Source organism: Ziziphus jujuba, chromosome 1 (genome assembly GCF_031755915.1).
Source record: "Ziziphus jujuba cultivar Dongzao chromosome 1, ASM3175591v1".
Lineage (NCBI taxonomy): Eukaryota > Viridiplantae > Streptophyta > Magnoliopsida > Rosales > Rhamnaceae > Ziziphus > Ziziphus jujuba.
The window spans coordinates 1,299,326-1,326,262 of NC_083379.1; the positions used below are offsets into that span (position 1 = coordinate 1,299,326).

A 26,937-nucleotide genomic window follows, 5' to 3' on the forward strand; every position below is an offset into this window, starting at 1 on the left:
TCTTTATTAATTTATGGCTGCAGGGTTGATTCTTCCTCAAAATATCCAACTCATTTCAAAAGAAATCCAATATTGCAGCTCGTGAAGAACAGTAAAGCATCACTTTCTTGTATTTATTATGGTGTGGATTTGGTGAGAAAAGGTGAGTTCCATTTTATAGTTCATGGTTGGCGGGAATACATCTCTATCCCAACAAGCATTTGAAAAGTTTATTTCCTACCCAAAAAATAAAATAAATATAAAAAAAAAATTGGTTTTTTTTTGGCTACAAGTTTTTTAATATCTAACCTCTTTTAAATTTTTTTTTTTTCATGAATATTATATTATTATTATGATTACCCTCTTCCATCTTACGGGGCTATATGGTTTAGGTGGATGGATATACCCTTTCAGCTTTTCTTGACCTTAACTATTAATTTTTTTAAAAAAATAATTTACAATAAATTTCCCCTATTTTAATGTCTCAATATAAAATATTTTTATAATATTTCATTAGACAGTATATATATGTATAGCAGTCCAACAATTTGGCAAACTGAATTTTTTTCCCCCCTTTTATAATACTTATATTTGGAATTTTGGAGTTTACTTTAGAATTAATTTGCAAGAGAAAGGAAAAATGAATTTTCATTTAAATGAAAATAATTTCACCTCCTTTTATCTCTCTTTTTGTAGTTTTCATTTTAGGGAATTTGAATTCAAATTCCATATATAGGATTATTATTTCTTAGTGCTAGTTTTAGAGTTAGCCATATACTCTATGATGGAAAATAGGGGGAAAATGAAATAAAGAAAGAAAAAAAGGCATGCATAAAGGATTGTAGTTTTCATTGCTTGTTTAGGACAAAAACTCTAAAGACAATTAGAAACAAAATTTAAACACAGCAGCAAAATCTAGACATTCTAAAAATTTCATATTTGAATTAATGAAAAACTTGTAAGATATTAATTTCTGTAATATTATAACTTGAAATGTAAGATATATATATATATATATATACATAATCTATAATATGACAATATATACAACTATGACCTCTAGGTTATTTTATTTATTTATTTATTATTATTATTTTTTTAAGACGGAAGAGTTGATGCCTGAACCTTTTTGCAGGAGAAAAGCAGCAACCTTAGAAGTGAATTTAAGTAACTCATGTCCAAAAGAAAAAGGCCAAAAAAAAAAAAAAAAAAAAACATATAAGTGAATTGCAGCTTTACAAGGCAAGTTTATATCTGTGCTAACATGTACTGGTTAAAATTGATTTGTACTTTCTATTACTTGTAAGTACGGAGTTGTTGTGATCTAATAAAAATTATTATTATTATTATTATTACTACTATTAATATACGTTCTGTTTTTAGATGGAGCTTCTTAGAGCAGAATATATATTTTTAAATCGATTAATATTGCGTGTTTTTGTTTCTATCCAAATAATATTGCAATGAGCCCCCCTAACTTACATGAAATAAATCCAAATACAACGTTATTAATGTGTTTTTATATTTTATTTTTTTGGCGAATAAGTTTATGAATGTTGTTTGCTTTCTTGCTCGTGCACTTTGAAGTATATATCCTAGCTAGCTAAATTAACATACCAATTATTAAAAAAACCAAAATTAATTTCATATCCTTTGTTTTCTCCTACCTAAATTCCATAATTTTTTAAATCAACAACAGAATCTCATTTGTATTTGTTACTAGTATTCCAAAAATCAAGCTAACTATCTCTCAACTTATAATAAAAATATGATAATGTTATAAGTATCTAAAATTTTTACATCCTCAATTAAATTTTTAAATTTTAAATTATTAATTTATGTATCACTTATAAAATTTGTCACATCACTATGCCATTTAACGGATAATTTATACGGATAATTTATAGGAGAATTAAAAAGGAAGATCAAATTCAACCACTTCTACTGAGTGTGGGGAGGGACATGAAAATTCAATAATATGAGGTTGCTCCCTGAATTGTCTGTGTAGCGTGCCCAAAATTGAGAGCTAGTGGAACCCTACTCGTAGCTTTCTCTATTATTCACTATTACTCCATCGTTTTGTTAATTCTCAAACAGAACAGCCTCTGCATATGGCCCTCGTTTGCAAATTGATCTCTGTCTGTCTCTGTCCTGCTCTGTAAAACTAAATGCTACAACTGTTTATAATAAATACATCCATTGGTTTTAGTTATTTTTTTAAATACACTTTCTATTTATATATATATATATATATATATATATACAATTGGCAAGTTTGTTATTGCCCCAAAAAAAAAAAAAAAAAAACCAGTTTAAATATGAACAACCAAAAGTTCATATTTTTGTTCAATTGTGCTTCAAATCTGGTTAATATTGTAGAGTTTTTTTGTACCCTTATAAATCTGAGGAAAAAATAAAAAGGTCAATTAGGTGAAATATTACAATATTTACCATTGAAAAAAGAAAACAAAAAAACAAGATTTAAATAGATCAAACATGCATATTCATATTTAAATCATCATCTAATCATCTATTTATAGAATTGATTTACAGGATCATGGCAACAATATATATATATATTTTTGGTAAATTATGGCTATGATACCAAATCATTTATGAGCTTTTAAATTATAATTTAGTATATATAAAATTGATGTAGTTCCAGTTCTAGACCAATATGAAGCTTACAACATCTGCTAAAATATTGTTGCAAGACAAAATTTATATTTGCTATTCGACATTATTACTCGTAGAAGGCTAAGAACAATCTTTTGTACTTCGTCTATTTTGGAGCTACGTCCAACTGTCCCAAAAACCAAATATATATATATATATATTATACATATATACAAAACCATTATTAAATGGTTTTAAACTTTATATTCTGGTTCCTAATTGGATGTGGAAAACAGAGCAACTACACCACCAAATTAGTGGTAGTTTAATGAAAGGAAGCTAACTTATATATTTGTGACTCTGAAAATTATGGTTAAAATTTTGATAACTTAAAGGAGATTATTGCTTCACAAACAATAAAAAAAGCTTTATATATAATACTATTAAATTAAAATTATTTTCAAAGATGAAAATATATGGGGATTATTGTTACCTCACAACCATGTCGTCCTTAATTATTTTAGTTCATTAATTCTCACTTTTCCTTTTTTTTTTTTTCCCAATGTTTCATGGTGGAAAAATGTCATTACAGGGACAAAACAACACTCCTTTTTCCTTTGCCAATGATCTAAGGAGAAATGGAGAGGACCCACTAAAAATTGGAGAATGGCCTTCCCCACCTGAAAATTAATTATAATTGATGAAATACTACTGTCAAAATCAAACTAGTAACATGCATTTATTTCCCAGTAATTTAATATTTACTTCAGCTTTTTGATTTTAGGATTAATAAAAGATTTGTTTTTGATTGTTTATAATAATTTTTTCCCATTTCAACATTTCGAATTCATAATTTTATTTAGGTATAAGTATAAATGATTTATCAGTTTATTGAATTAATATAAGATTAATACACAAAATATTATAAAAAAAATCATGTGGTTTTAATGAAAACAAACAGTAAAGATGAAGCTTTTATATGAATTTTTGTTTATTCTTATTCTACAATATTGCACATAATTAATCTCATAATAGCTATTTGACTAGATTATTAAATAAATATCAATTTTAGAAATAACAAAAGGAAAAGCAACTGATATATAATCTAAAATTAAAAAGGCCATAAACAAAATTAATTTATTCCGGATGGTGCTGATGAAAAGTACCTTGATGATTGTTTCATGGTCATTTTGTTGTTAACAGAAATTTGGATGGGATAATCACTTCTATATACTTGGCAGAGTCTTCTTAATTGTGCAGAACATATAAAAAAAATAAAAATTTAAAAATAAAAAAGAGAAAAAGCAAAGAAATTTTGTGATTTTGAGTCATTTTATTTTACCACACAATTATTACGCAATGATGATTAATATTGATCACCTCCCACCTCTCTCGACAGTGAAATAAAAATAGAGAGAAACCACGTCCAAATTGCAAGCTGGGTTGTCTCTCTTCGCATGATTTTGAACCGGTCACCTAGATGATCTCTTTTACGAAGAGTTATATATATATATATATATATATATATATAATTCAACAAAAAATTAATGCAAATATATGTAGAGAAATTTTTTACTCAGCGATGTCACCCAAAATTTTTTTTGTTGGAAATAATAATATATATATATATATATATATATATATATATATATATATATATATAACCTATATATACAAAGGAATTCTATTGACAATATCACCCAATATAATCTGTATTCAAACATTACTTATAGGCTCGCCTGATAACATCCACTAAAAGAAAATAATAAAATAGTATAGCAATACAAAAGCATATAAAAATTTTTTGGCTGAAATTGTTGAAATTATCTAGACCAAGAATAAAACATTGGCCAGTAAGATTATGGATTGAAACTCTTTATATGTGTACCAATAATGCTATTTGTCTAAAAGTTATGTACAATTTTTTGAAAACGACATTGTGTGGGTCTTATTACTAATTACAACTTGCACATCTTATCATATATATGCATATATGTATATACTTTTTTGGTGAAAATAGATATATGGATATATATTTGCACACATGCATATGTAGAGGAATATAAATAATATGATGTGACAGTAATATTTACTCATTTTTGAAATTTATGTTTCTAAAAGACCTTGATAGAAATTATAATTTCATTACCTTACAATATTCTTTATAAAAGTATTTTCATTTTGTAATATTATATTTTTTGAAAGCTATGAATTGAAATAAAAGATAAATAATTTAGTATACCATGCATGCAGGACCGACTTTTCCAATGAATTTGCTTGCCGACGTTAATTAATCAATCCTTTTCCCAAACCCAGTAGCCACCAATACAGATTGGGATTGGAATAGGGATAGGGATGGGAGGGCCACTATTACCAATTTCTTGGTAATTACTTTAATTAATAATTTGAATTCTTTCATTCCTTTTATATTAATTCAGTCATATTGACTTTCACATGTGCGTCTCATTGTTTTTAACCTAGCTATTAACCAAAATGTTATGTTAATATTTACCAACCAAGTTAAATAATTTTACTATTTTATTTTTATTTTCTTATTCCAAATCCAATTAACAACCCTTTTTTTTTTTTGGTCCCTCTTGTGTTTTCCAGCGTCCAAATGTAGGGGATTGTTTTCACATGCAATCAGAAGAGATAAAACTATTGCATAAATATTATGAATTCGAAAGTTCTTATAGCAATATTCATAATATATATTTATATAACTTTTTTTTTTTTTTTGCTTTATTGTTTGACATCAATAAGTTGTATAGTTTATACCATAAAAATATTCACTTTGGTTTTCCTCTTCCCCTTCTCTCTAGGGATGTTCTGATTCCATTTCCTATCTAACCAAGTGACTTGGTACATTTATTTCTGTGTTAATATTTTTTAAATGAAATAATATAAACAAAATTGGTGAACATAAATAAAGATAGAAAAAAAACGATAAAATGTCTAGATTTCCTTTAATAACTCAATCAGATATTAAATTAGGAAGACCTTTTCTTACTTAACCTTTATACCAACAAGTCATTTTCTTTTTTTAATTTAACAAAAAAAATCTTCTTTTTTTTGGGTAGATATGAATAAGTCACTTATAAAATCTATATATTTGATTTTGATGTTGTGCATTATTATAGATTATTAGTTTACATGTGAATATGGGGAATTGCACATGGTGAAATGGTGTTATTGGTTATATGCAATAGCTTCTTCATGGTTAGATAATTCCAAACACAAAATCAAACTTTTTTGTTTTTTTTTCCCTTTTTTTGTGAATAACACAAAATCAGACTTACTTACTGTTCAATGACCATGTCCTTTATTGGTAATTGAATTCCGAAGATAGATAGACTAAACTGTTATAGAACAACCTCTTTTGTGGGAATGATGAATTTTAAGGCTTAAGAAGCTCTTTTTGACCATTTCAAATTACCCTTTTTTTTTTTTCTTTTTTTTAAGGGTTTTTTCTTTTTGTTTGGGAGCATTAGAAGATACCCATTAAAACATTTTGACTAATCTTCACAGATTGCTAATTTTCTGCTTTTAAAAGTGTACACAGTACCTAGCTAGTAGTTGAAAACCCATTTACAGCAAGTGGACCATCCAGGAGGAGCTGAGATTGAGCATCCCGTACAATATAAAATTATACCCATCCAAACTCCTACCAGAGCGCAACCATGAAAATATATATATATATATATATATATATATTTATATATATATTAATAATATTAATAAACAAATAAGAAAAGTAATAGAAAAAAAAAAAAGAAAAAAAGAAAAAACCCATTGTTTGCTCCAAATTCGTAATACCATTAGAAAATGTCCTATAAATTATTATTGAAAGCTTTTTGAGTGAACAGAAAAAGAAAAAAAGAAAAGGCATGAAATGGTCCTTTGAACAAAGTTTCTGCGACATTGCTAATCTTTTTAGTCATCTGGGGCTGATAAGCAACATTTAAATCCCCTTGTAACGTAACCTCAACATATATATATATATATATATTTATATATTTATCAAAAAAACATATATATATATATATGTAGAGAGAGAGAGAGGCTATGATCCTATGCATTCACGGCCATTTTCGTATTCCCAGTCCCACACTGTTTATTGTGCCATTAAAGAAACAGACATCCCTTTGACTGTCTCTCCCTCTTGGGTTTAGAGAGAAAGGGAAGAGAGAGAAAGTGTTTGTGCTCTGTCTCTCCTCTGCTTCAGCTGGAGATTTGTCTCTCTGTTTTTTCTTTTTCTTTGTCATCGTGTTCTCTGTGCATGAAAACGGAGTTTTTAGTTTAAAAATATTTATTGAAAATGAAATACATTAGGACCAACAGCTTGAGAAGGCTCTTTTCACTCAAACGGCGAGGCTTGGAAGAAGATGCTTCGAACCCAAATGTGTTAGCTGGCGAAGAAAACAATGAAAGCTTCAAGAGCGTTGGAGTAGCAGAGCCTTCTCAGAGACCCATCTGGAAATGCTTTTCTTATGAAGAAATTTCCGATGCCACAAATTGTTTTAGCTCAGGTTTTGCTTCACACCCTTTTGTCAAAAAATTTCAAGTTTGATTTAATTTTTTATTTTTGTGTTGATTTATTTTTCTGAAGTTCTTCATGTTTTTGGGGGATGTGGGTTTTGGTCAGAAAATTTAGTTGGGAAAGGAGGCTATGCAGAGGTATACAGAGGAATTCTTAAAAATGGGGATGAAATTGCTGTGAAAAGGCTCACGAAAGCTGCTACTGATGAAAGGAAAGAGAAAGAGTTCTTGACAGAGATTGGAACAGTCGGCCACGTCTGCCATCCAAACGTGATGTCACTCATGGGCTGTTGCATTGACAGCGGGCTCTACCTCATCTTCCAGTTTTCCTCCAGAGGCTCTGTTGCTTCCCTTCTTCATGGTAGAAGAATTACAAACTAAACTGTTTCAAAAAACAATCTCATTTTTGCTTCTTAATCACATAGCAGCAAGCACATAATTAGCCCATGATATATGGTTTTTGTCTCTGGGTTTTTGTGTTTTCAATTGAAACATTCTAATCTTTGTTTGATAGATGAGAATTTGCCACCTTTGGAATGGAAAACAAGGTACAAAATAGCCATTGGAGCAGCTCGAGGGCTTCATTACCTGCACAAGGATTGCCAGAGAAGGATAATTCACAGGGACATAAAGTCGTCCAATATTCTATTGACTTCGGATTTTGAACCTCTGGTAATCATATAGAAATTTTCATACTCTATTTTTGCCTTTTAATTTGTTTTTGAATTTGATACTAGTCCTTTGCTGTGAATGTCTCAGATTTCTGATTTTGGACTAGCCAAATGGCTTCCTTCTCAGTGGACTCATCATTCAATTGCTCCGATCGAAGGGACATTTGGGTATTTAAGTCATCTTACAATTACAAACTTTTTTTTTTCTTTTCTTCTTTTTTTATTTTATTTTATGTGTATATAAAACAGTGGGAAAAAAAAAATGGTTATGGTTTTTGATTGTTAATCTTTCATATCATGTAGGCACTTAGCCCCAGAGTACTATATGCATGGGATTGTGGATGAGAAAACAGATGTTTTTGCTTTTGGAGTTTTTCTTTTGGAGATGATCTCAGGCAGGAAACCAGTAGATGGGTCTCACCAGAGCTTGCATAGCTGGGTATTGATGGCAGTTTGAATTAATTTTTTTAGAAGATATTTTGCCGTATTCTTTTGGGAATTATCCTAATGGGTTTCTTCTAGAGTTAGGCATGACTAAATAACCCCTTTTTTTTTATCATTTAGCATATGTAATTGTCGCCCTTTTCGTGATTGTTAAATCTGTATTGAACAGGCCAAGCCAATATTGAAGGAAGGAGAAAATGAGAAGTTGGTAGACCCCAGGCTCCAAGGGGCCTACGATGTTACACAGCTGAAAAGACTTGCCTTTGCAGCATCTCTATGCATTCGAGCTTCTTCGACGTGGAGGCCTACCATGAGCAAGGTAGCTTATTAAACTAGATGCTATGCCTTAATTATGATTCCATTCCTGTAATTATCATGTTGATTCATAGGACAAATGGGGAAGCCACCAAAATGACAATTATAAGAAAACAATCATTCCATCAATGCAAGAAATATGAAATGTTTCTTTTCATAACTTGTTTAGTTGTAGACTGCTATGATTTTTCCATTCAGAAGATGACATCTATAGCCCCTTAAAACTTTTAAATTGTATTTGGTTAGATGCTTCATTTTCCTTTATCAATTTATATGTTATCTTTTAAGCATCATATGGATATTATTTAAGGTCCAAGTAATTAAATAACGCCACTTATCATTTCTTCATGAGGTTATTTATATGCATGGATACGGCCATAAATTTCTTAATAAACTAAGATTTAGGGTCATTTTTGCATATGACAGTGACTATTTAGTTGACTGGTGGAGCGGCGAAGCAATTTTGTAATGGGGTTTATTTATAATTTCAAAATGTGTTTGGTTTGTTGCTTGTAATGACTTCGCACTCCTTTTCACGGGTCAGGATTACTGAAGAAACTTAGAATTTGGTATTTTTGGTGTTGATTATGAGGCGTTGGGAATTTTTTTTTTTTATTATTTTTTTTTTCATGCAATTCCGAATGGTCCGAAAATGTTCTATTTTATCCTACCAAACTTTAATATTTAGGCTGAAATAAAGAACAAATTAACATGCCTCTCTGATACGTTTTAGATTAATGTATGATGACCAAAATGATTGTGAAAGTGGGACCTGTTGTGACTCATCATTGTAAACCAAGTCAAGTTAAACCGTATTATTTATGTATATTCAAAATTATGCTATGGGAAAATGTGAAATCCGTGAAAATGAAAAGCCATAAAAAACGCAGTTGCTTCTGGCTGCTGCCTATGTTGTTTTTTGTCATAGTTGATGAGCTGAAAATAGTGAACTAGTGCTTATACATAGTACTGCTTCCACTTTGGCCTCTCTTATACGATTCTAAGTTCTCAAAAATTGTTTGTAATTTTTCTACAAATTACAGGTATTGGAGGTGATGGAAAAAGGAGGGGAAATGGATGAAGAAAAATGGAATGTGCCAGAGGAAGAAGAAGATCAGGATGAGTTCTGGGGTTTTGAGGATCTAGAATATGAATGTAACAGTTCTTTATCAATTTCTCCACGGGACTCAATTTCAACAGGAAGTTTCTTAGAGTTAAGGGGTTTAGATACCTGATGAATAACTGACTATTTTTCATCAACATGTAAATATCAAATCTTACGATATAAAGCAGTAAGAAATAGAAATATTACTATCAGTGAGCCCACTAGGCAACTTCTTTTTGTGGATGTGAAAATTAGTGTCATGAATGATTAGATCCTTATTGACAATGGACAAACACATATATAACGACTTTCTTTTGCTTTTGGCAAAATTGAAGGAAGTTCCACTGGGGGGAAAAAAGCCACATACGGAAAAGTTGGCAAAATGTCAAATTTACAGAAAACATGTTGTTTTCATCCATTAGTCATGGTCACCAAGAAATATAACTTCCTTTTCTATTCTTTTTCTTCTTCTTTTTTTTTTTTTGTTTCACCAACAGGTATAACTTGTGGCAGAGGATATGAATAATGATATATATAGTAATTCCAATTTATTTAGCAAAGCATTTGAAAGAGTAACACTAACACATAGCGTTCCATCAACTTCTGCGAGCCATATACTTCCATTTCAGACGTATCTTGGAAGCAAACTAACGTTTTAAAGCAAAAAAAAAAAAAAAAAAAAAAAAAAAAAAAAAAAAAAAAACCCAATTCAGCAAATATATGTAGTGTAAGTTGATGGAATATCGATCAGAATTTTTCTTGGAACTAGGAATTATTATTAGATAGTGATAAGAACCGGTTTGAAAATAACATAGAAACAATTCCATATGAAAATGTCCCGCTGTCATGCCAATAAGCCCTGTATGTTTTTAGCCCTACCCAAAAGGTCCACCAGAGCTGTCGTTGATGGAACCCACAAGAAGAAAATTTTTACTTCCTAATAATTATGCATTTCTATTAGTTTGATCCCAAAAATAATTGGGGTTGCTACATTATTTTCATGCAGTAGCCTCACAGACAATTTTAATCATTGAGTGCAAACTATACTAGTATTTAAAAAATTCAGTGCCGTTCCTTGTATAAAATTTCTGGTGAACCAATTTACCCAGCAAAAAATTTTAATATTAATTATTGGAAGTATAAGATGAAATATGTCAATTATATATAGGAAGGACTAAGTTTCAAAGCAATCTATATTATTTCTACCCAAAAAAAATAAAATAATAATAATAAATAAATAGTAGTAGTCTATATTATAAAGTTCACCTAATAATTAAACACAGGGAGAGAGGATTCTGATCATTGTGAATATAATAATAATAAGGGTTTCATCATCAAGATAATTGAAAAATAACACTACTTTTAATCCAATATCTAAAAAGGGTTTTCAATTTGTTAAATGGAATTTGTTATATAATAATATTAACTCTGTTTTTGTATGTAATAAGAAGACAAATGGCCTATGGTGCAAACCTTTATATATTAATAATATTATGCATGTGGCAGAAACCACAGCTGGCAATGCAGATGACAAGGCCTCTCTCAACCAGACATGGAATGAAAATCTTATTATTGTATAAAACAAGTGGCTCTGAAAACAACTGTATTTTTGAAGTCATATTAAAAACAAAAGAATATTAGGCATTGGAAACAGAGATCTTACGCTACAATGCATTCATATAAATATATGTAGTACTCTTATCTCTCTCTATATGTATGCATATGCATGTAATCTTATCTCTCTCTGTATATATGCATATATATGTAACTATGTATTATATGTTGGTGTGTGTATTATATATGTTATGTTTATGCGTGGAAGTATGGAACATTATTATTAAGTGGGAGGTTGATAAACAGGTATACTTTTTGGACGGTGCATATAGATGCTTCTAAATACCACTATTGTTAGGCCACATAGTATATGAGTTAGTTGAACGCTGACCCTCATAGCCAGATAGAGAGAGAGAAAGAGAGAATATATATATATATATATATTATATAAGCCCTTTAAAAAAGGTTAATTAGAATCATTTGGTTTGAAGGTTGTTTAACTTAAAAGAGACTTTAGGAGGGAATAGGTGGCGCAACCACAATAACCATGATGCTTCCAGTTGCTGTTGCAGTTGTAGTTGTGAATAATTTATTAGCGTTGGTGATCAGTGTCTTAGGGTTAAACTACTATTCTTTATTTCTATTTATATATCTATATATATGTGTGTATGTATATATATATCGTGATATAATTAAACGAGGGTTTTTGATTTTGTGGACAAAACCACCTTTTGTTTATTGTAGTTGTGGATTAGTACATATTGAACATGGCTTAAAGGGTCTAAAAAAATGAAGTGGGGAGGTTGAATAAGGAGCAAAGAGCACAAAGAATGTCAGAAATTAAACACCCAATTTAATACGATTAGAAGAAGGCTAAGGGAAAGGGAGAGGTTATTTATTTGATTTATTATATAAGTACCAGTAGAATCCTATGTGTTCATTGCATTCGGCTTGTAGCAATTTGGTCGTTTTCTATCCTCTTTTAGTGCAATATGTAATATTATTTTTCTGTATTATCTACAACAATAAGATGTATGAAAGAACTATAAATTTTGGGTTAGTTAATTAATAAATGTACTCTCTCTATATACATGATTGACAGAAAACCTCATATATATATATATATATATATTGAAGAAGCTACTCTTCTTAAATAATAGCTACACTATATTGACTCAGATGAGAGATCTAATTATAATAGGAATTGGTGCCGAATATTGGACAAAAAATGTCAGTAGTCCATAATATGAAGAGCAGCCTGAGTACTCTGTTCATAGCATAATAATAAAATAACAGTTGGGATATATGCTTCTGCTAGAGGCACCTAGCAGGTTGTTAATTTCTTGCATGAAAGTAAAACACCTGCTGCAAAAGGCAATTTTTTTTCGTATGCGTGACATGAAATTGGCCACAAATTCAGACTATTTAGGCACAGAGCATGTTAGCAAATTAAATGCATGAACCATGGACTCTTTACATCTGCTAATATAGTGTCTTGACTAATGACTAATGGTGTGTGCAATGTATAATTGTGGATAGATCTATATACAATTGTAAGTCACTATCATTCACCAAAGAAAAATTGTTAGTCACTTACAGAACCAGAAGTCCTCTCTTTTATATACTATATATATATATATAAATATAATTACTTATCACATCAAGCATATGTAATTCGATGGTTTTAAATAATTAAATTTATTTATTCTCAAGTAAAAAAAATTGATAATATCCTCACTTGAACCGTATTCTATATACATATACATATATATATATGTATGTAATATACAGATATGTATATTATATAGTATAAAATCTCAAGGCATGTATATATCAGCGCCTTTTACCATCTCATTGGACATATATTCAACTTACTTTTAATTTGGATGTTGTCAGTGTAATGACCACATTTTGGACTTAAAACAATTCGTATATGACAAAAAAAAGACCACTATAATTGGATATAATATACATATATATATATATAGTGAGGGAAAGTACGAATGGCTGGGGAAAGCAATTGGAGTAGCGGGATACAATCGAACTGTCTCTTTTAACATATCGATGATCACATGCATGTCTGTCTCTCTTTAAATTTATAGTCAACATCATCACCTTCCTCAAATTACTTCTTGCATTTCAAATTACTTCTTGCATCACACACACACACACACATATGTATATATGTGTGTAAAAAAATATTACCATGTGTACATGTAAACCTCGATGGATCTAAAACTGATATACAAATTGTTGGTTATGGTCATTTGAATGAAATTCTATATGTATTGGACAATTATAACCAGACCAGTATCTTCTCTCTGCTCATTCAATTCGATGTTCCTGCCATGTATGTATAATGCATATATATATATATATATATATTATGAAGTGTACTCCGAAGGGTATATTAACCCTTTTGGCCACATATATATATTGAGGCTTACATGCACCTAATAAAGCATATTGGGTGTGGCGAAGTGGTTGTGCTTCTGCTGTCTATTTCTACCTTTTAGGTTCATATGTGAGTTGAGAAGTTGCTAATAAATTATTAAGTTCCCAATTTTTTGATCATCATTTTTCATTTTAGCTTATTTTCTAGCTGTAAATGATAAGAACATTCCATCTCATGTTCAATTTAATACGGTTTTTAGAAACAAAGATTAATGGAATTTGAACTTTCTGATGAAGCCCTGAATTTGAACTTTCTGATGAGGCCCTGAATTATTTTCTTACTCAATACTGATATAGATATGGCCTTTTACTTTGAAATAAACAATTTATGTACTTTTCTTTTTTCTTTCAGCAACTCAGATCCTTCAGTGGCTACCATAAGAAGAAGGAAACTGATAATTGAAAAGAGGTTTAATTGGTACCTACTTTTATATATGCATGCATCAGGATTAAATTAATTTGCTTCAATCATTCTTTACGATTCTTGGATAAGAGAGTGATTTTATAAGAGGGAAAACCACATATGAAAGGAAACAAGTACAGAAATGTACTGTCTCAGACTCCAATGTGAAAAAAAGGAAAAATTTAAGTCTAAATTAACTAATAGTGATATATCAATCACATTCTCAAATAGCTTAGTTTTTAGGAACAGAACCATTCTTTGAATATAAGTTCTGCAAAATTGCAGATTGATCTCAAACTGGTTTTCATATTCATCCAAAGTTGCTAACAAATAGTGGCTTGTTTAGCATTGAATTATAAATTCCTGGGCCTGTCTTGAGCTACATGACCTGCATACTCTATGAGGCACAAAGCATATATACATTTTGGAACATTTCCATGACATTTACTTGGAAACTTCAGCAATCATAAAATAAATATCAAATTAAAAAGTCATTGATTGTGAACTTTTCTTTCTGTTTATCTGCATGAAACAAAAATAAAAAATACAAATGTGAATTAGTCAAGTTAGGAGTTTAGTTTAAACCAGTAAAAGAACATAAAAATGTAGAAGGCAAAGATACAGAGACTATATGAACATGTATATAACCTCTGCAACTTGACCATCTATAACTTACATACCAATCTCACTATTTCACTTGGAAGTCAAATTTGAGAGAAGGATATATTTAATTTAAGTTTGCTTTTAAATACTCTAAAGCTTATGGAGTTTAACAGAAACCATAGCAGAGAACAAATAGAACTGCTTCAAATGGGTCAGATTAAGTTGTTCTTGTTTGGGAAAAATTCTCTCTCCCTTAATTATTGGATATGCCCTTGTGGAGCTATCTTTTTCAATTGGACCCCAATGTTAATGGACCTACAAGAGGGAGAGAGAGAACAACTCCAAACTCAAGTTGGTCTTTTTCTCGAGAAACTGAGAGATTTTAAGAATTCAATAACATATAATAAGCTAGAATGAAATAAAATATCTGAAATGGTTGTGGGTAGGTTCTGTGTCATAACTTATTGGGCCTACATATTTGAATTTTGAAGTCTCATTAACATAGTAATAGATATTTTTTCTCAGGGATTCTAAGTTCAAACTTCAGTACGAACATATTGAATTGTTTGAGAACTTTCAATCATATATAAAATGGAAAGTAAAATTTATCAAAAGAAAAGTTTGAAAATCTTTCTGAGTAGTCTTGGGGAGAATATATATATATATATATATATATATATATATATATATATTTTCTGATTTTCTCTTTCTGGTGTTAGGGATGGAGATTGACAATTAAGACCTAAAACTTTGAAGACATTAAATAAGAAGAAGAAAATTAGACATTAAAAAAAAACCAAAAAATTGTTGGTTGGTGATCATTTTAAACTTTTAGTAGCCAGAAAATTTTATATGTGCATATAAATGGACAAATCAATGAAGGGTCTCTCAAAACCTTCCTCCATTTGTTGCAATATATGTATAATGACCATTGTAGCTTTTGTTCGCTTCAAGAAATGCACTGGATTTTAGAACGTTACCAACAAAAAAACACCAAAATAAATGAATACTTGTGAAGAAAGGGGAAAAAGAAAGTGCTTGGTAAATTTCTTGGATGGTTTTGAGTGAGAAAATCTAGTGCTTAAAAATAAAATTTTTATCTTAAATTTTAATTATTGAATTTTCTTTAATGGAAAAATCATTAATTAATAATAATATAGTTAATTAAAATTATTAATTACAAATAGAGTTATAACTACATTTCTTTATTATTTTTCTGTTACTTAATTATTTTTTCAAGTGCTGCTAATTAGTTAACTGATATATATATATATATATTTAAAAAAAATAAATAGTGGAAGAGATTCTTTGGAAATTTTTTTAAACGTATCTTAGAGATTTGGACAAATATATGTACAATTAAAACCAAGATGATGAATCAATTTTTTTTAAATAAAATATTAGCAAAATTTTTTTCCATTTTTTGAGATTTTTTTCAAAGGGTAAACTTTTTTTAAAAAATATATATTAATTACTATAATTAATTTAGAAAAAAAAAAACCTCACCATCTTCATCGTCTAGTATTAGAAACGGAGGTTTAGCTAGGGCTTTAGCCAGCCGCTAACAATCTCACACAGGAAAAAAAAAAAAAAAAAACCCCCTTCTCTCTCTCTCTCTCTCTCTCTCTCTCTCTCTCTCTCTCTCATTCTTCGTCTCTTTCTCTGTGCGAAGTGAAGAGTGTGAGAAGAAGGATGATTAGGGGCGGCAAGAGCTACGTTTCAGCACGTCCGGCCTTCTCCAACGACGCCAAGCGCCTCCTCGTCTGCACAGGCGACGCCGTTTCCATCTTCAGCACCTCCACCGGCTTACTGGTTTTTCTCAATTCGTTATCAAGCTTCCTTAATCCACGCAAAGCTCCAAACTTAGTGGAATTTTTTATTTTTATTTATTTTTGTTTGTGATTTTGCTTTTTTTGTAATTTTTTTCTTTGTTAGATATCGACATTGGAGGGTCATAATGCTCTGGTCACATCGGTTATTGTAGTTCCAGCTTCGAGCCTCGCCAGTAAAGATTTGTGCTTTTGCTGGACCGCCTCGCTTGACGGCACCATACGGTATTGGGACTTTTCTGCGCCGGAGTTGAGGAAAACCATCAATTGTAACATGCCCATTTACTCTATGGTAAGTTGGGTTTCGGTTATTTTTCGGTTTTGTTACCTGGGAAATTCACAGGAAGGAAGTCAATGGAAAGTTTGTTTCTCTTTTAGTGAGGAAGTTAATGGAATGTTTGTTTCTCTTTTGGTTATCAATGGTTTCTTGAGAATCTTGTGGTATTTGTTAAGTTGGGGTAGGTTAGTTGAGGTACTCGTGCCTTTTGTGCCGTTATGTTGAAATATAAGTTGTTGTTTCTTCTGTTATGATACATTGGAGCTCAAAGTCAGTATGGACAATTTATTGGATTTTGTCCAAGTTGGATTCTTAAAGTATGGACAATTTATTGGATTTTTTCCGAGTTGGATTCTTAAAGTGAGTGCTAAATTTGTTTTTGAATTTCAGGTAATTCCATCTTTATTAGGACAACCAGTGAATGGAGAGGAAAAGCCGTCTAAAGATTTTGCTTATGTGTCCATTGGAGATATGAATGTGCAAGAAAACAAAGCCAAGGCTCAGCCGGGACAGATTAGGAAGTGTAACTTGACTGAATCTCGTATGTTGGGTGAAAGAATAATTCTGGGAAAGGTGCAACACTTTGTTATTCTATTATATATATATATATATATATGTATATATATTTATGTGCGTTTTATTTGGTTCCATTTCTCTTTTGTTTAATTTGCTTATATGCAGTTTTACTGTAATCTATGGATAAATCTTTTCACGTAAACTGAAAAACATTTTTTCATATATTGTTAAGATTAAGATTTGGCTATTTTATAAGCTTAATGAAGTAGCATGAGTTTGTGTGTACTGTTTCCTGTGGAGGTTGATAGATGCACCATGGTGGCTGCAGGTGCCGTTAATTCTAATGAGCTATTTATGGGCTTGAATTGGTTTTGTTAATTAATTTCTATACAAGCTTATTCTTCCAATACTTATGATGTATACCTTTACTCTTAATGTAAAATTGTTTTGTCGAATGAGAGTGGACTAATATAAAATTTTATGTAGTTAAAAGGCCTAAGCTTGTCAACTCTAAATCCCTAATCATTTGGTTACTGTTCTTTCATCAACATAGACTTTGCATGACCAATCATTTTATCCAGTGGTGCTGTTTTTCACATGTTGATTAAGCTGAATTTTAGCATCGGTCTATCGTTAATAAATTCTATATATTCTTTTAAGTAGTAATTGATTCCTCCCTCCACTCCCTAAACTGACGCCACTTATTCCCCTCATTAATTTCCATGAGAATTCATAATAATTTTTACACAAGAGTTAATAGTGAAGTAGAGAGCATTGCACATATGCTTGAGTTCTTCCCCTCTTTATGGCTAGAATATTTTTGCCTTGACAACATAAAAATTGCTTAAAATGCAGTGTCAGAGATGGTGGATTTGAATACATTTAAATTATGATGTGATTTTTTCAATCTTCATTTTATAAATAATAGGAAATAGGTAACCTGGGTTTAGGACATCTACCAAAAATTAACTCGAAAAACAATTGCTAGGCATGAACTGGAGCAATTTAATTCTATATTTTTCTAGTTGGTGGTAGTTTAAGATGCATGACAAAATGTTCCTTCAAATGGCAGACTGAAAGACCAGAGTCTATAACCATTAGTCCCTCAGGAAAGTTCTTTGGCATCCAAAGCAAGCACAAGCTTCTTATATGGAAAGTACCGGCTACAGATTCTAATCATGCAGCAGTTAAAAAGATTAGTTTGCATCATACGAAGAACTTGGAAATTCTTGCATTCCATCCAACCAGCAGAATTGTAGCTGCAGGTGATGAAAGTGGTAGAATTCTGATCTGGAGGGGCTTTGGTAGACGGACATTTCCTATTGGCGATAAACTAGAAAATGGAAGATTGGTTCATCATGAGGAAGAAAGACCTGGAGTGAGGGGAGATGATGATGCTGATTCTTGCAGTACATGGCATTGGCACGCTACTCAAGTCAATGTCCTCTCATTCTCATCGGATGGAGCCTACTTATATTCAGGTAAAAGGAATATTACCATATTCACAGCTGAGCAATTTGAAGTGAAAAGGTCATGGAATGTGCTCATGATGATTTTCTTTTATGGTTGCTTTTATACTGTGATAGGTGTAGAATATTGTTTCTGATACGTAATTGTTGGTGTCCAGGTGGAAAGGAAGGGGTTCTTGTTGTCTGGCAGCTAGATACGGGGAAAAAGAAATTCTTACCACGGATTGGATCTCCACTTCGGTATTTCATAGATTCTCCAGATCCTACTCTTTCCTCTGTAAGGAGCTTTCTATCAGCATAAGTTTGTTATCATACTTTAACAATAGATTGTTACTGGTTGAAGGGAACTAGTTAACTTTACTTCTTTTACTAAAATTAGGGTCTTTAGATATCTTGCGCAGATAATCGAATTCTCATATTGAAATTGCCTTCGATGGAAATCTTGAAGTCTATTTCAGGGATCAAGGTTTGTTTTTAAGTACAAATTCTGCATTCTTGAAACGTTGTTATCTAAATGAATTAAGCCAGGAGTCCTATGTTATTTTCTAACTTTCGTTCTTTTGTTTTCTGTTATTATTTATTTTAGGCATTGATTTTTTATTTAATATAAGCTTCTTAGATTAAGTTGTCTGTCCACTTACTAGTTTTAGTTGACTGTTGATTTAATATCTATGGACATGACTTCCAGTAATCCAAAAAAAAAAAAAAAAGCCAGAAAAAGAATGGCTATTGAGTGTTTGGTACCTTTTTAAACAAATGTATTTGATCAATGCTTTCACCTTTGACTGACATGTCTTTGAATTTTTTATTGGTAACCTTATGCCATAAAAAAGTTTGGTTAAAAAAATCTGTGTATTTTCCAGCGGCCTTGTTTGTTCCCTGAGGTTAATGAAGCTCCATGCAGCAAATTTGCCTTTGGCCACAGTGCTGGGTTGGTTGCATTGCCCACAGAGAACTATTGCATCCAACTCTACAGCTTGTTTGATGACCGAGAAATTTCTGAGGTGAGGATAATTTATTATGAGCATATTGTTGGAATGAATAAACATCAAATTGCAAGAAATTTCACTCCTCTTTTTCTATTTGTATTTTTGTTTTTGCCATAGACAGCTCTACCTGTTGATAATGACTAACTGTAGCATTTTATAAGGATACACATACTAGGACAACTTTTAGCACTGTCAGAATTATTTTATCCTATGTTTATTAAGTTAAAAAAAAAAAAAAAAAATTCTTTGCATCTGTCAGCTGCATTAGATACTCCAATACTGTTTATTTTAGGCTCAATTGATGTATGAGTTAGGACAAATCATATATTTGTTCCAATATGTTTTTGAGTGTTCCACGTACTTTTTGTTTCAAGAAAATTTGTTCTTTATGTAAGATGTTCTTTGAATCATAAGCAATGAGTTGGAAGTTGAATAATTTTGAATTTTATGTTTTCCAGATTCAAGTCTGTGAGAGAAACCATCAACCTGGTGATGACATCACAGTAAGTTGCTCATGTATAATTTATTGTCTTGTGAATATTATCCATTCTTGATCATAGATACTTGTGTCTCATATGTCTGTACCATAAAATGTATGATCATGGATAGATTAGTATCTAAGGTGAAATATTTTGGGTACAGGTATTAGTGAGTTTACTAGCTCTCTCCCAAGATGGCTCTATGATGTGTACTACTGAAGTTAAGCTTCCTGAAGAGGGAATAGGGGCTCTTGTTTGTCTTAAGTTTTGGGCTTCGCTGTCACAGAACAAAAACTTTTGCTTGTCTACCATTATTTATGAACCTCACAGGTTTGACGACTCCAATTTTTTGAAGATGAATATATTTATTGAAGTTGATGCCTTGAATATATTTGACAGCAGTGACCATCATAATACTTCTTGCTTAACAGAGATGCTGGTATTTCTGCTGTTGCTTTCCATCCTACTCGCAAAATGGCTGTCAGTTCGTCTTATGGTGGGGACTTCAAGGTAATTTTTGATAAACTGTTTTTAACTTTTTGGGATTGTTCCCCTATTGAAGTTAATTTTGATGTTTCAGATATGGGTTTGCAAAGATAACATTCAGCAGAAACCTGAAATGCCAACAAGTTCTGGTTGGATGTGCCATGCTGTGGGTTCCTACAAGTATGTTCCTGCTTTAAATTAAGAAGAATACATACTTCTTTTTAAAGGCGTTGGTAGAGTGCAGGGTTGACATCTTTTTATTGAAGATAAATATATGAACTACAGAAGAGAACATTTTGTCTATGAATCACCAAAAGCTTTCATGATTTATAACCTTATCTTAAGAATGTTAATTTGCATTTTGCTCTGATTTTGGTGGAAGTGTCTAGGTAAATATTGTTCTATAGTGAATATGCTCTAATTTTGCTGGAAATGCATGATTGATATCAGAAACGAGAACATTGGTGGGATTTGGAAGTTGGTCTTTGAAATTCTGGGTTCATCTATATCTCCATAAAATGTTTGAACTGGTATTTGGAATCCTTATTTAGAATGATGAACTGTGACTTGCCTTGTAGGAAAAAGCCAATGACAGCTCTAGCATTTTCTGGCGATGGTTCAGTTCTGGCTGTTGCTGCAGAAACTGTTATTACATTATGGGACCCTGAAAAGAATGTTCTTGTGGCTGTGATTGGTGAGATGCTGGAGGTGAGAGATTCAACTATCTTTGGCTTTATATTTTGTTAGAATTTAAAATTAACAATTTTATGAGCTCAATAATAAAACAGGCAAATGTCGCCTGATCATTTGACTTCTCTGACCTTCCATTTATGAAACTACTTGTTTACCTGCTGCTTAAAATTGTGCTTGCTTGAATCTAAATATATTGAACGAAATGAACTTTAGGGGATGCCCATAATTCTCTTTTGATTGTGTGTTTGTATTCTCTCCTATCTTGTCATGTTGGTGATGAATTGAGCATGCAAAGAACAACCCAATACCATGCTTTGAGTGTTCATGAATTCTTTCCTCCCCTTTCCTCTTTCTGTTACCTGATTTTTTTGCTTATCTTGTTCTGTAGCCAATTATGAACCTGTCTTTTGTTGGGGACTCTCTTGTTTCTGTGTCCCAAGGTTCCAAACCACAATTATCTGTATGGAGTATATCAAATCTCTCTGTATCCTGGTCGTACAAGCTCCAAGTAGAAGGTTTGGTGCTCTCTTCTTCTCTTTATTTTTTAAGTAATGACTAGATATTGTTGATTTTGTCTTTGTTTTTGTTTTGCTATTATTGCGTTGCTAATATTAATGTTACCAATGTTTTAAATTATAAATCATATTCCTTATTAGTTGAAAAAGAATACATATATATTGTATTACAAGATAGGGACAACATCTTTTTAATATAATATATAAGCCACACACTATATGTGCGTTTGGAGTAAAAACAGTACTATGGAAGTTTAATGCAATATAGACCACCAAAATTCTTTCTGATATTTAGCTCTTAAAACTTTTTTCAAAAATAGGGACTGTGAAATGAATCTTGTGAAAAGAAAACTGTTGAGTGGTATAAATTTTATTTTATTACTAGAAAAAAATAACCGTGTCAAGAGTTTATAGAACTTTCATTGTGCTCCTACAAAAGAAATGCCTCTACTCTAGAACTAAAATCTAAAACTAAGAGCGGGTTGAACCTCAGAGCATGATCATTAAATTCCATGAAAGGATTTTAGCTAATGGATGTATTTGGGCCAAATATAAAAGTTGCAAAAAAAATGTATCTGGTCCCTCTTCCTTGTTCTCAATGTCATACCGAATCTTCCTTTTAACCTGCAGCAGCATGCCTAAACCTTTAAAATTTAAAATTGCTGCACTTCTTGTTAACTTCATGCATGTGTCCTTGTGCAGATGTAGCCAGTGCAGTTGATTTATCATTATTTGCAGTTCTTGTCCTCCAAAAATCATCTACTTCTATGGGTTCTAATGAGTTGACATTCCAAGGAAGAGATGGGTTAATCTTATTATTCAATTCAACAGATCCTGTTCCTTTGGCTGCCTGGTCAGTAAGGAAGGTCAGAAAATCGTTTAGCCTCTGCTGGAGTTGTGTTAGTTGAGAAAATACGTTTCTTATAGGTTTTTCCCTCTTATAGGTCTAATGCAGTAACCCTGTGGTTATGATTTAATTTGCTTTCTCTTAACAAAAAAGGTTAACCATATACTTTCATGTACATGGCGCTACCAAGTCTCAAATTTTGGCCTTCTATGAGAAGACCAAAGAAGAGATTCTTTTTTGTCTCTGAAAGGCACCGACTATATCATGGACAGCCAAACTGCCAAATTTTGTTCCAGTAGAGCTTCTGACTAGTTGGTAGAGCTTTTGAACACACAAAAAGCTCATCAAAATGAATGCTTAGCATCAATATGGATATGATGAACCATCTTATGTTTTTGGATGTTTGGATTTACCTATGTAAACCTCAAAATAAAATGAGAGACTGGAAGCCTAATTTAGCTAATAAGTTTAGTATCATTTGTGAGGCTCAGTTGTGTGATTGTTCTCCATTTCATTGTACTAGAAAAGATTGATAATCTATGTTGGCCCCTTATATGCAGGCTAGTGGAGGGGGGATTGCCTTTATTCAAGGAAACCAGCCTTCTTTTGAACAAAATATTTCAGAGTTGGAGCAATCTAAAGCTATTGTCTATATGAATAGTGATCATGAGTATTTTGTCTTTGACCCATTTGATAACAAGGCACCTGAACTTAGTTTAAACAGGCGTGAAGGATTTGTTGCTTCGGAAGAAACAGGTGAAGCTCCCTCTACTACTTGATGAATTATTTTTTGGTGTCTAATTATGTTGCTAAATGTTAAATGCTTACCTGAAACTTTGAAAATCAACTTATTGAAATGTTTAATGCCACCTGTTGATTTTGTTGAAAATTCATCACTCCTGTTTCAGTCAAAATTAACTGCAAATGGTAATCATACTTACTTGGAGGTGACATTTTATTGTTTAGCTTTGTTAGGGTAATTAAATTAAAATTGTGCACATTAAGTGTCCTGTTTTTAACTCGGACTGTTAATTTTTGGCCCATGAGAACATGAACTTGGGAGTAATGTTTGTTTTCATAGAGGAGCTAGATTTGAGATTGCCCACTGCTCCTGATTTAGGTTTTCCATAATGTTATTCTAGCAGTATTAGATGCTCCTTATACATGTTGATGGTGGGGCATTCAGAATCTTGTGCCCTAGTCATGTTATGAAACTACTGTGGATTCCAAACTCTTTAAATTTTTTGTTGGAATAAAAAGCTTCGTATACTTGCATGGTTTCGTATTTACAACTTTTCCTTGGGTATATTTTAGATATTATTTGTTTGTTTGTCTCCTCTACCTGCCGACTAACATGTAGATTGACCAGCCCATATTTATTACTTTTTTAAGTACTGATACGAATTGATATCTCACCATATCACATTTCAATTTGACTTTGGTTTGCTAACAATGTTATTATAATCAGTACAGTTGCATGTTAGTACCTCTCCAAATGTATTCCTCTTCTTTCTCTGTCTTTTCTTTTTTATTTCATTTCTGGTTTTTTTTCACTAAAACTTCATCCATAACAGCGCGCTTTGGATATGCATCTCTGTATGGGGAGCTACCGGAGTTTGAATTGAAGAAAAACCAGAATGCGCTTGCTCCATCTGGAGCGTCGGAGAGACGTTGGGAGACCATATTTAGTGGGCCATCGCATAATCTGCCGCCCCTAACTAAATTGTGTTCAGAATTTTTGGAGTCATTGCTGGAAAAGAGGACTGTTGCTGTAGAATGACTTGATCCACCAGAGATATATTTGATTGTTATACCTGTTCTTTCCTCCAGATGGAATCAAATTTTGCAGGGAGAATATGATAAAAGATTAGAAGCTCTATTATCGTTCCACTGACACAGTGCTCGGGATTAGTCAGTCCAGCATCATACTAGAAGTTGAAGCTTTACACATAAGCTCACACTTGAGAGAATTAAATTAAAGCCAGCCTATTTATGGGAATTTGAAATTTGTTAACCTTGGTGATGGAGAAATTCTTTTCTTAGACGGTAACTTTGTAACCATGGTGGAGAAGTGGCAATAGGAGAAAACAATCTTATGCTGAAAAATCAAAGGAGACTTTTAGCTTAGAAAGTTCTGTAGTTTGTGAGATGAGTGCTACTTCAAGAAATTGTAATTTGTTATTGGGCAAAAGAAATTTTTTGTAAATTAATATTTTTGGCGGAGCTCAAAATCTTCTACTGTGTCATGCAGCTTCTCCTTGCAAACCTTATGCATGAATTGGATTTTTAGGTCACCAATTATAGTCATTTCCATGCTTTTTGGGAATTTTAGCCTTTGATCTGGTGCTAACATGTAATTATGTGGTGACATATTAAATCGCTATCTAAAATTCTCTAGTGATATGGGTACGAACTATTTTATAAACATTTAACACAGAAATTGGATGCCAAATATTAATGCCAAAATATGTGAATGGTTAAAAATGCGAGAGTACTGAAAGTCAAGCAATCTGGTAAAACATTGTCATCAGTTAGTGCTTAACATTTGAAAAAGTCGGATCCATGGTTTCACTGAAAATTTGAGGACCAAAGAAAGGAACATATCTATATATATCAGTAAAAATTATTTGGTATACCAACCGATATATCTATGGCAATCATAAGCACACTATGATGATGCCTTGAATATTTAGCCATCAAATTAGATGACACAAATACAACAATCTTTGTGTTTTCAGTCCTCAACAAAAACAATCTTGTATTAAAATCTAAACTCTTGAAAACGCAAACAGTATGGACTAAAGCCGGGCCGAGTTGAACTGGATTTCCTTTCATATATATATATATATATATATATATATATGCAAAAACAACCGTTACAATATTTCCATTAAAAATTTTATAATTGAAAGTGTCGGCGGATTATAGACAATTTTATCTAGAAATTTTTTTTTTCTTTTTATAAGTTGGAAATGAAATAAATGCCAACAAAGTGATTATTAATATATATAGTTTTGGATAGAAAATCTTAGCTAGTAATATACAATTGGTTGATGTATTTCTTAATTACAATTAGAAAACGGTAAAATTGGAACATATAAAAAAGTAAAGAATGAAGAATTTCAATTCAAACTCATATGCTTCATTTATAGAGCTTTGCAAAAGACATAACATAATTATGGGAACAATTCTAGTAGATAAAGAATGAACAATTTCAGTTCAAACCTTATATGCTCTAATTATAGAGCTGTACAAAAGGTATATATAATATAATTACGGGAACTGTTGAAGAAGAAATTAAAAGGAAATGAGAGTGCAAGAGTTGACTCTGCTCCCTTTGGAAATTTGTACTGATACCCCCTTAATTGTAGCCATTTAGGCTATTCCTTCTTGCTCCCGTTTTGGGTTGATTTTGAACCTTAACCATTGGGACTAATCTGACAAAACTAAAAGAAATACACCAAACTGTTAAGGAAATCATACCCTTTACTCCACCTTTTGCGTGAGAGTGAGATTTCAAACACAAAAAAAAAACAAAATATAATTGAAATGGGGGAGCAATCTCCTTATCGAAAAAGAGCCCACCCCCAAGGGATATGAGATTATATTTTGTAGTGGAGGAATGTTGCAGGAGATAACTATAAGCAAACGCAGTAAGAACAATATTGCTTATGGCATCAGCTTAGTGATCATCACAAAAGAGATTTCCCTACAAACACAAATAAATACATGAATTTAGAATTATTATACAATTTATCAAATATAACCAATTACCTAATACATGCTATATCAATAAAACACTAACTGTAAAACTTAACCAAAATGTGAAAAACGAAAAGAAACCCAACACAACAACATTAATATAGAATTCGGGAAATGAAGGGTGTTGCAGGTATATTATAAAAGTTTTCTGGTTGATCATCGACCTTTTGATGAAATTCATATTCAGACTGCCGTCTTCTTTCTCATTACCCTCATAACTCTCAATTTTTCAAGACTAGAAAATGACTCTAAAATGGAAGCTATTTGCAATATTGCTATGAGATGTTTTTTTGGAACCCTGATACTTGAGTTTATATAGGAGAGGGTATAGGGTTGAAACAGTGATTTTTGAGAGTTGTATGAAGGAAAACTAAAGGCTGATTTTAGTGTGT

The 26,937-nt window shown here is 31.5% G+C and overlaps 2 protein-coding genes across 3 annotated transcripts; both read left to right on the top strand.

Moving 5' to 3' along the window:
- Positions 1-6,395: 6,395 nt before the first annotated feature.
- On the top strand, positions 6,396-9,881 carry LOC107417000 (probable receptor-like serine/threonine-protein kinase At5g57670). 2 transcript variants are annotated; one of them, XM_016025908.4, is made up of 7 exons: positions 6,406-7,124; positions 7,241-7,495; positions 7,649-7,806; positions 7,894-7,973; positions 8,109-8,244; positions 8,419-8,568; positions 9,608-9,881. In XM_016025908.4, the coding sequence occupies exons 1-7, from the start codon at positions 6,914-6,916 to the stop codon at positions 9,797-9,799; spliced, it is 1,182 nt and encodes a 393-aa protein (XP_015881394.2). In that variant the 5' UTR covers positions 6,406-6,913; the 3' UTR covers positions 9,800-9,881. The 2 variants fall into 2 exon arrangements, 1 of the variants encoding a protein (XP_015881394.2); XR_003055540.3 differs by lacking the exon at positions 9,608-9,881 and having other exon boundaries at positions 6,396-7,124; positions 8,109-8,333; positions 8,419-8,558.
- A 6,362-nt stretch (positions 9,882-16,243) lies between these two features.
- LOC107432272 (uncharacterized) lies at positions 16,244-25,109 on the top strand. Its single transcript, XM_016043743.4, has 16 exons — positions 16,244-16,495; positions 16,619-16,804; positions 17,180-17,362; positions 18,378-18,786; positions 18,933-19,051; positions 19,163-19,240; positions 19,638-19,778; positions 20,222-20,266; positions 20,406-20,572; positions 20,674-20,752; positions 20,823-20,908; positions 21,307-21,436; positions 21,810-21,936; positions 22,639-22,802; positions 23,344-23,539; positions 24,358-25,109. Exons 1-16 carry the CDS (start codon positions 16,376-16,378, stop codon positions 24,561-24,563), a joined length of 2,436 nt encoding a protein of 811 aa, XP_015899229.3. The 5' UTR covers positions 16,244-16,375; the 3' UTR covers positions 24,564-25,109.
- The last annotated feature ends 1,828 nt before the right edge of the window (positions 25,110-26,937 follow it).

Excerpts from the sequence above, each read along its gene's own strand:
- LOC107417000 (XM_016025908.4), top strand. The coding sequence starts at position 6,914 with ATGAAATACATTAGGACCAACAGCTTGAGAAGGCTCTTTTCACTCAAA. Across the intron at positions 7,496-7,648 it reads TGTTGCTTCCCTTCTTCATG|ATGAGAATTTGCCACCTTTG; the intron begins GTAGAAGAATTA and ends TTTGTTTGATAG. Across the intron at positions 7,807-7,893 it reads CTTCGGATTTTGAACCTCTG|ATTTCTGATTTTGGACTAGC; the intron begins GTAATCATATAG and ends TGAATGTCTCAG.
- LOC107432272 (XM_016043743.4), top strand. The coding sequence starts at position 16,376 with ATGATTAGGGGCGGCAAGAGCTACGTTTCAGCACGTCCGGCCTTCTCC. Across the intron at positions 19,052-19,162 it reads CAGATCCTACTCTTTCCTCT|ATATCTTGCGCAGATAATCG; the intron begins GTAAGGAGCTTT and ends TAGGGTCTTTAG. Across the intron at positions 20,573-20,673 it reads ATTATTTATGAACCTCACAG|AGATGCTGGTATTTCTGCTG; the intron begins GTTTGACGACTC and ends CTTGCTTAACAG.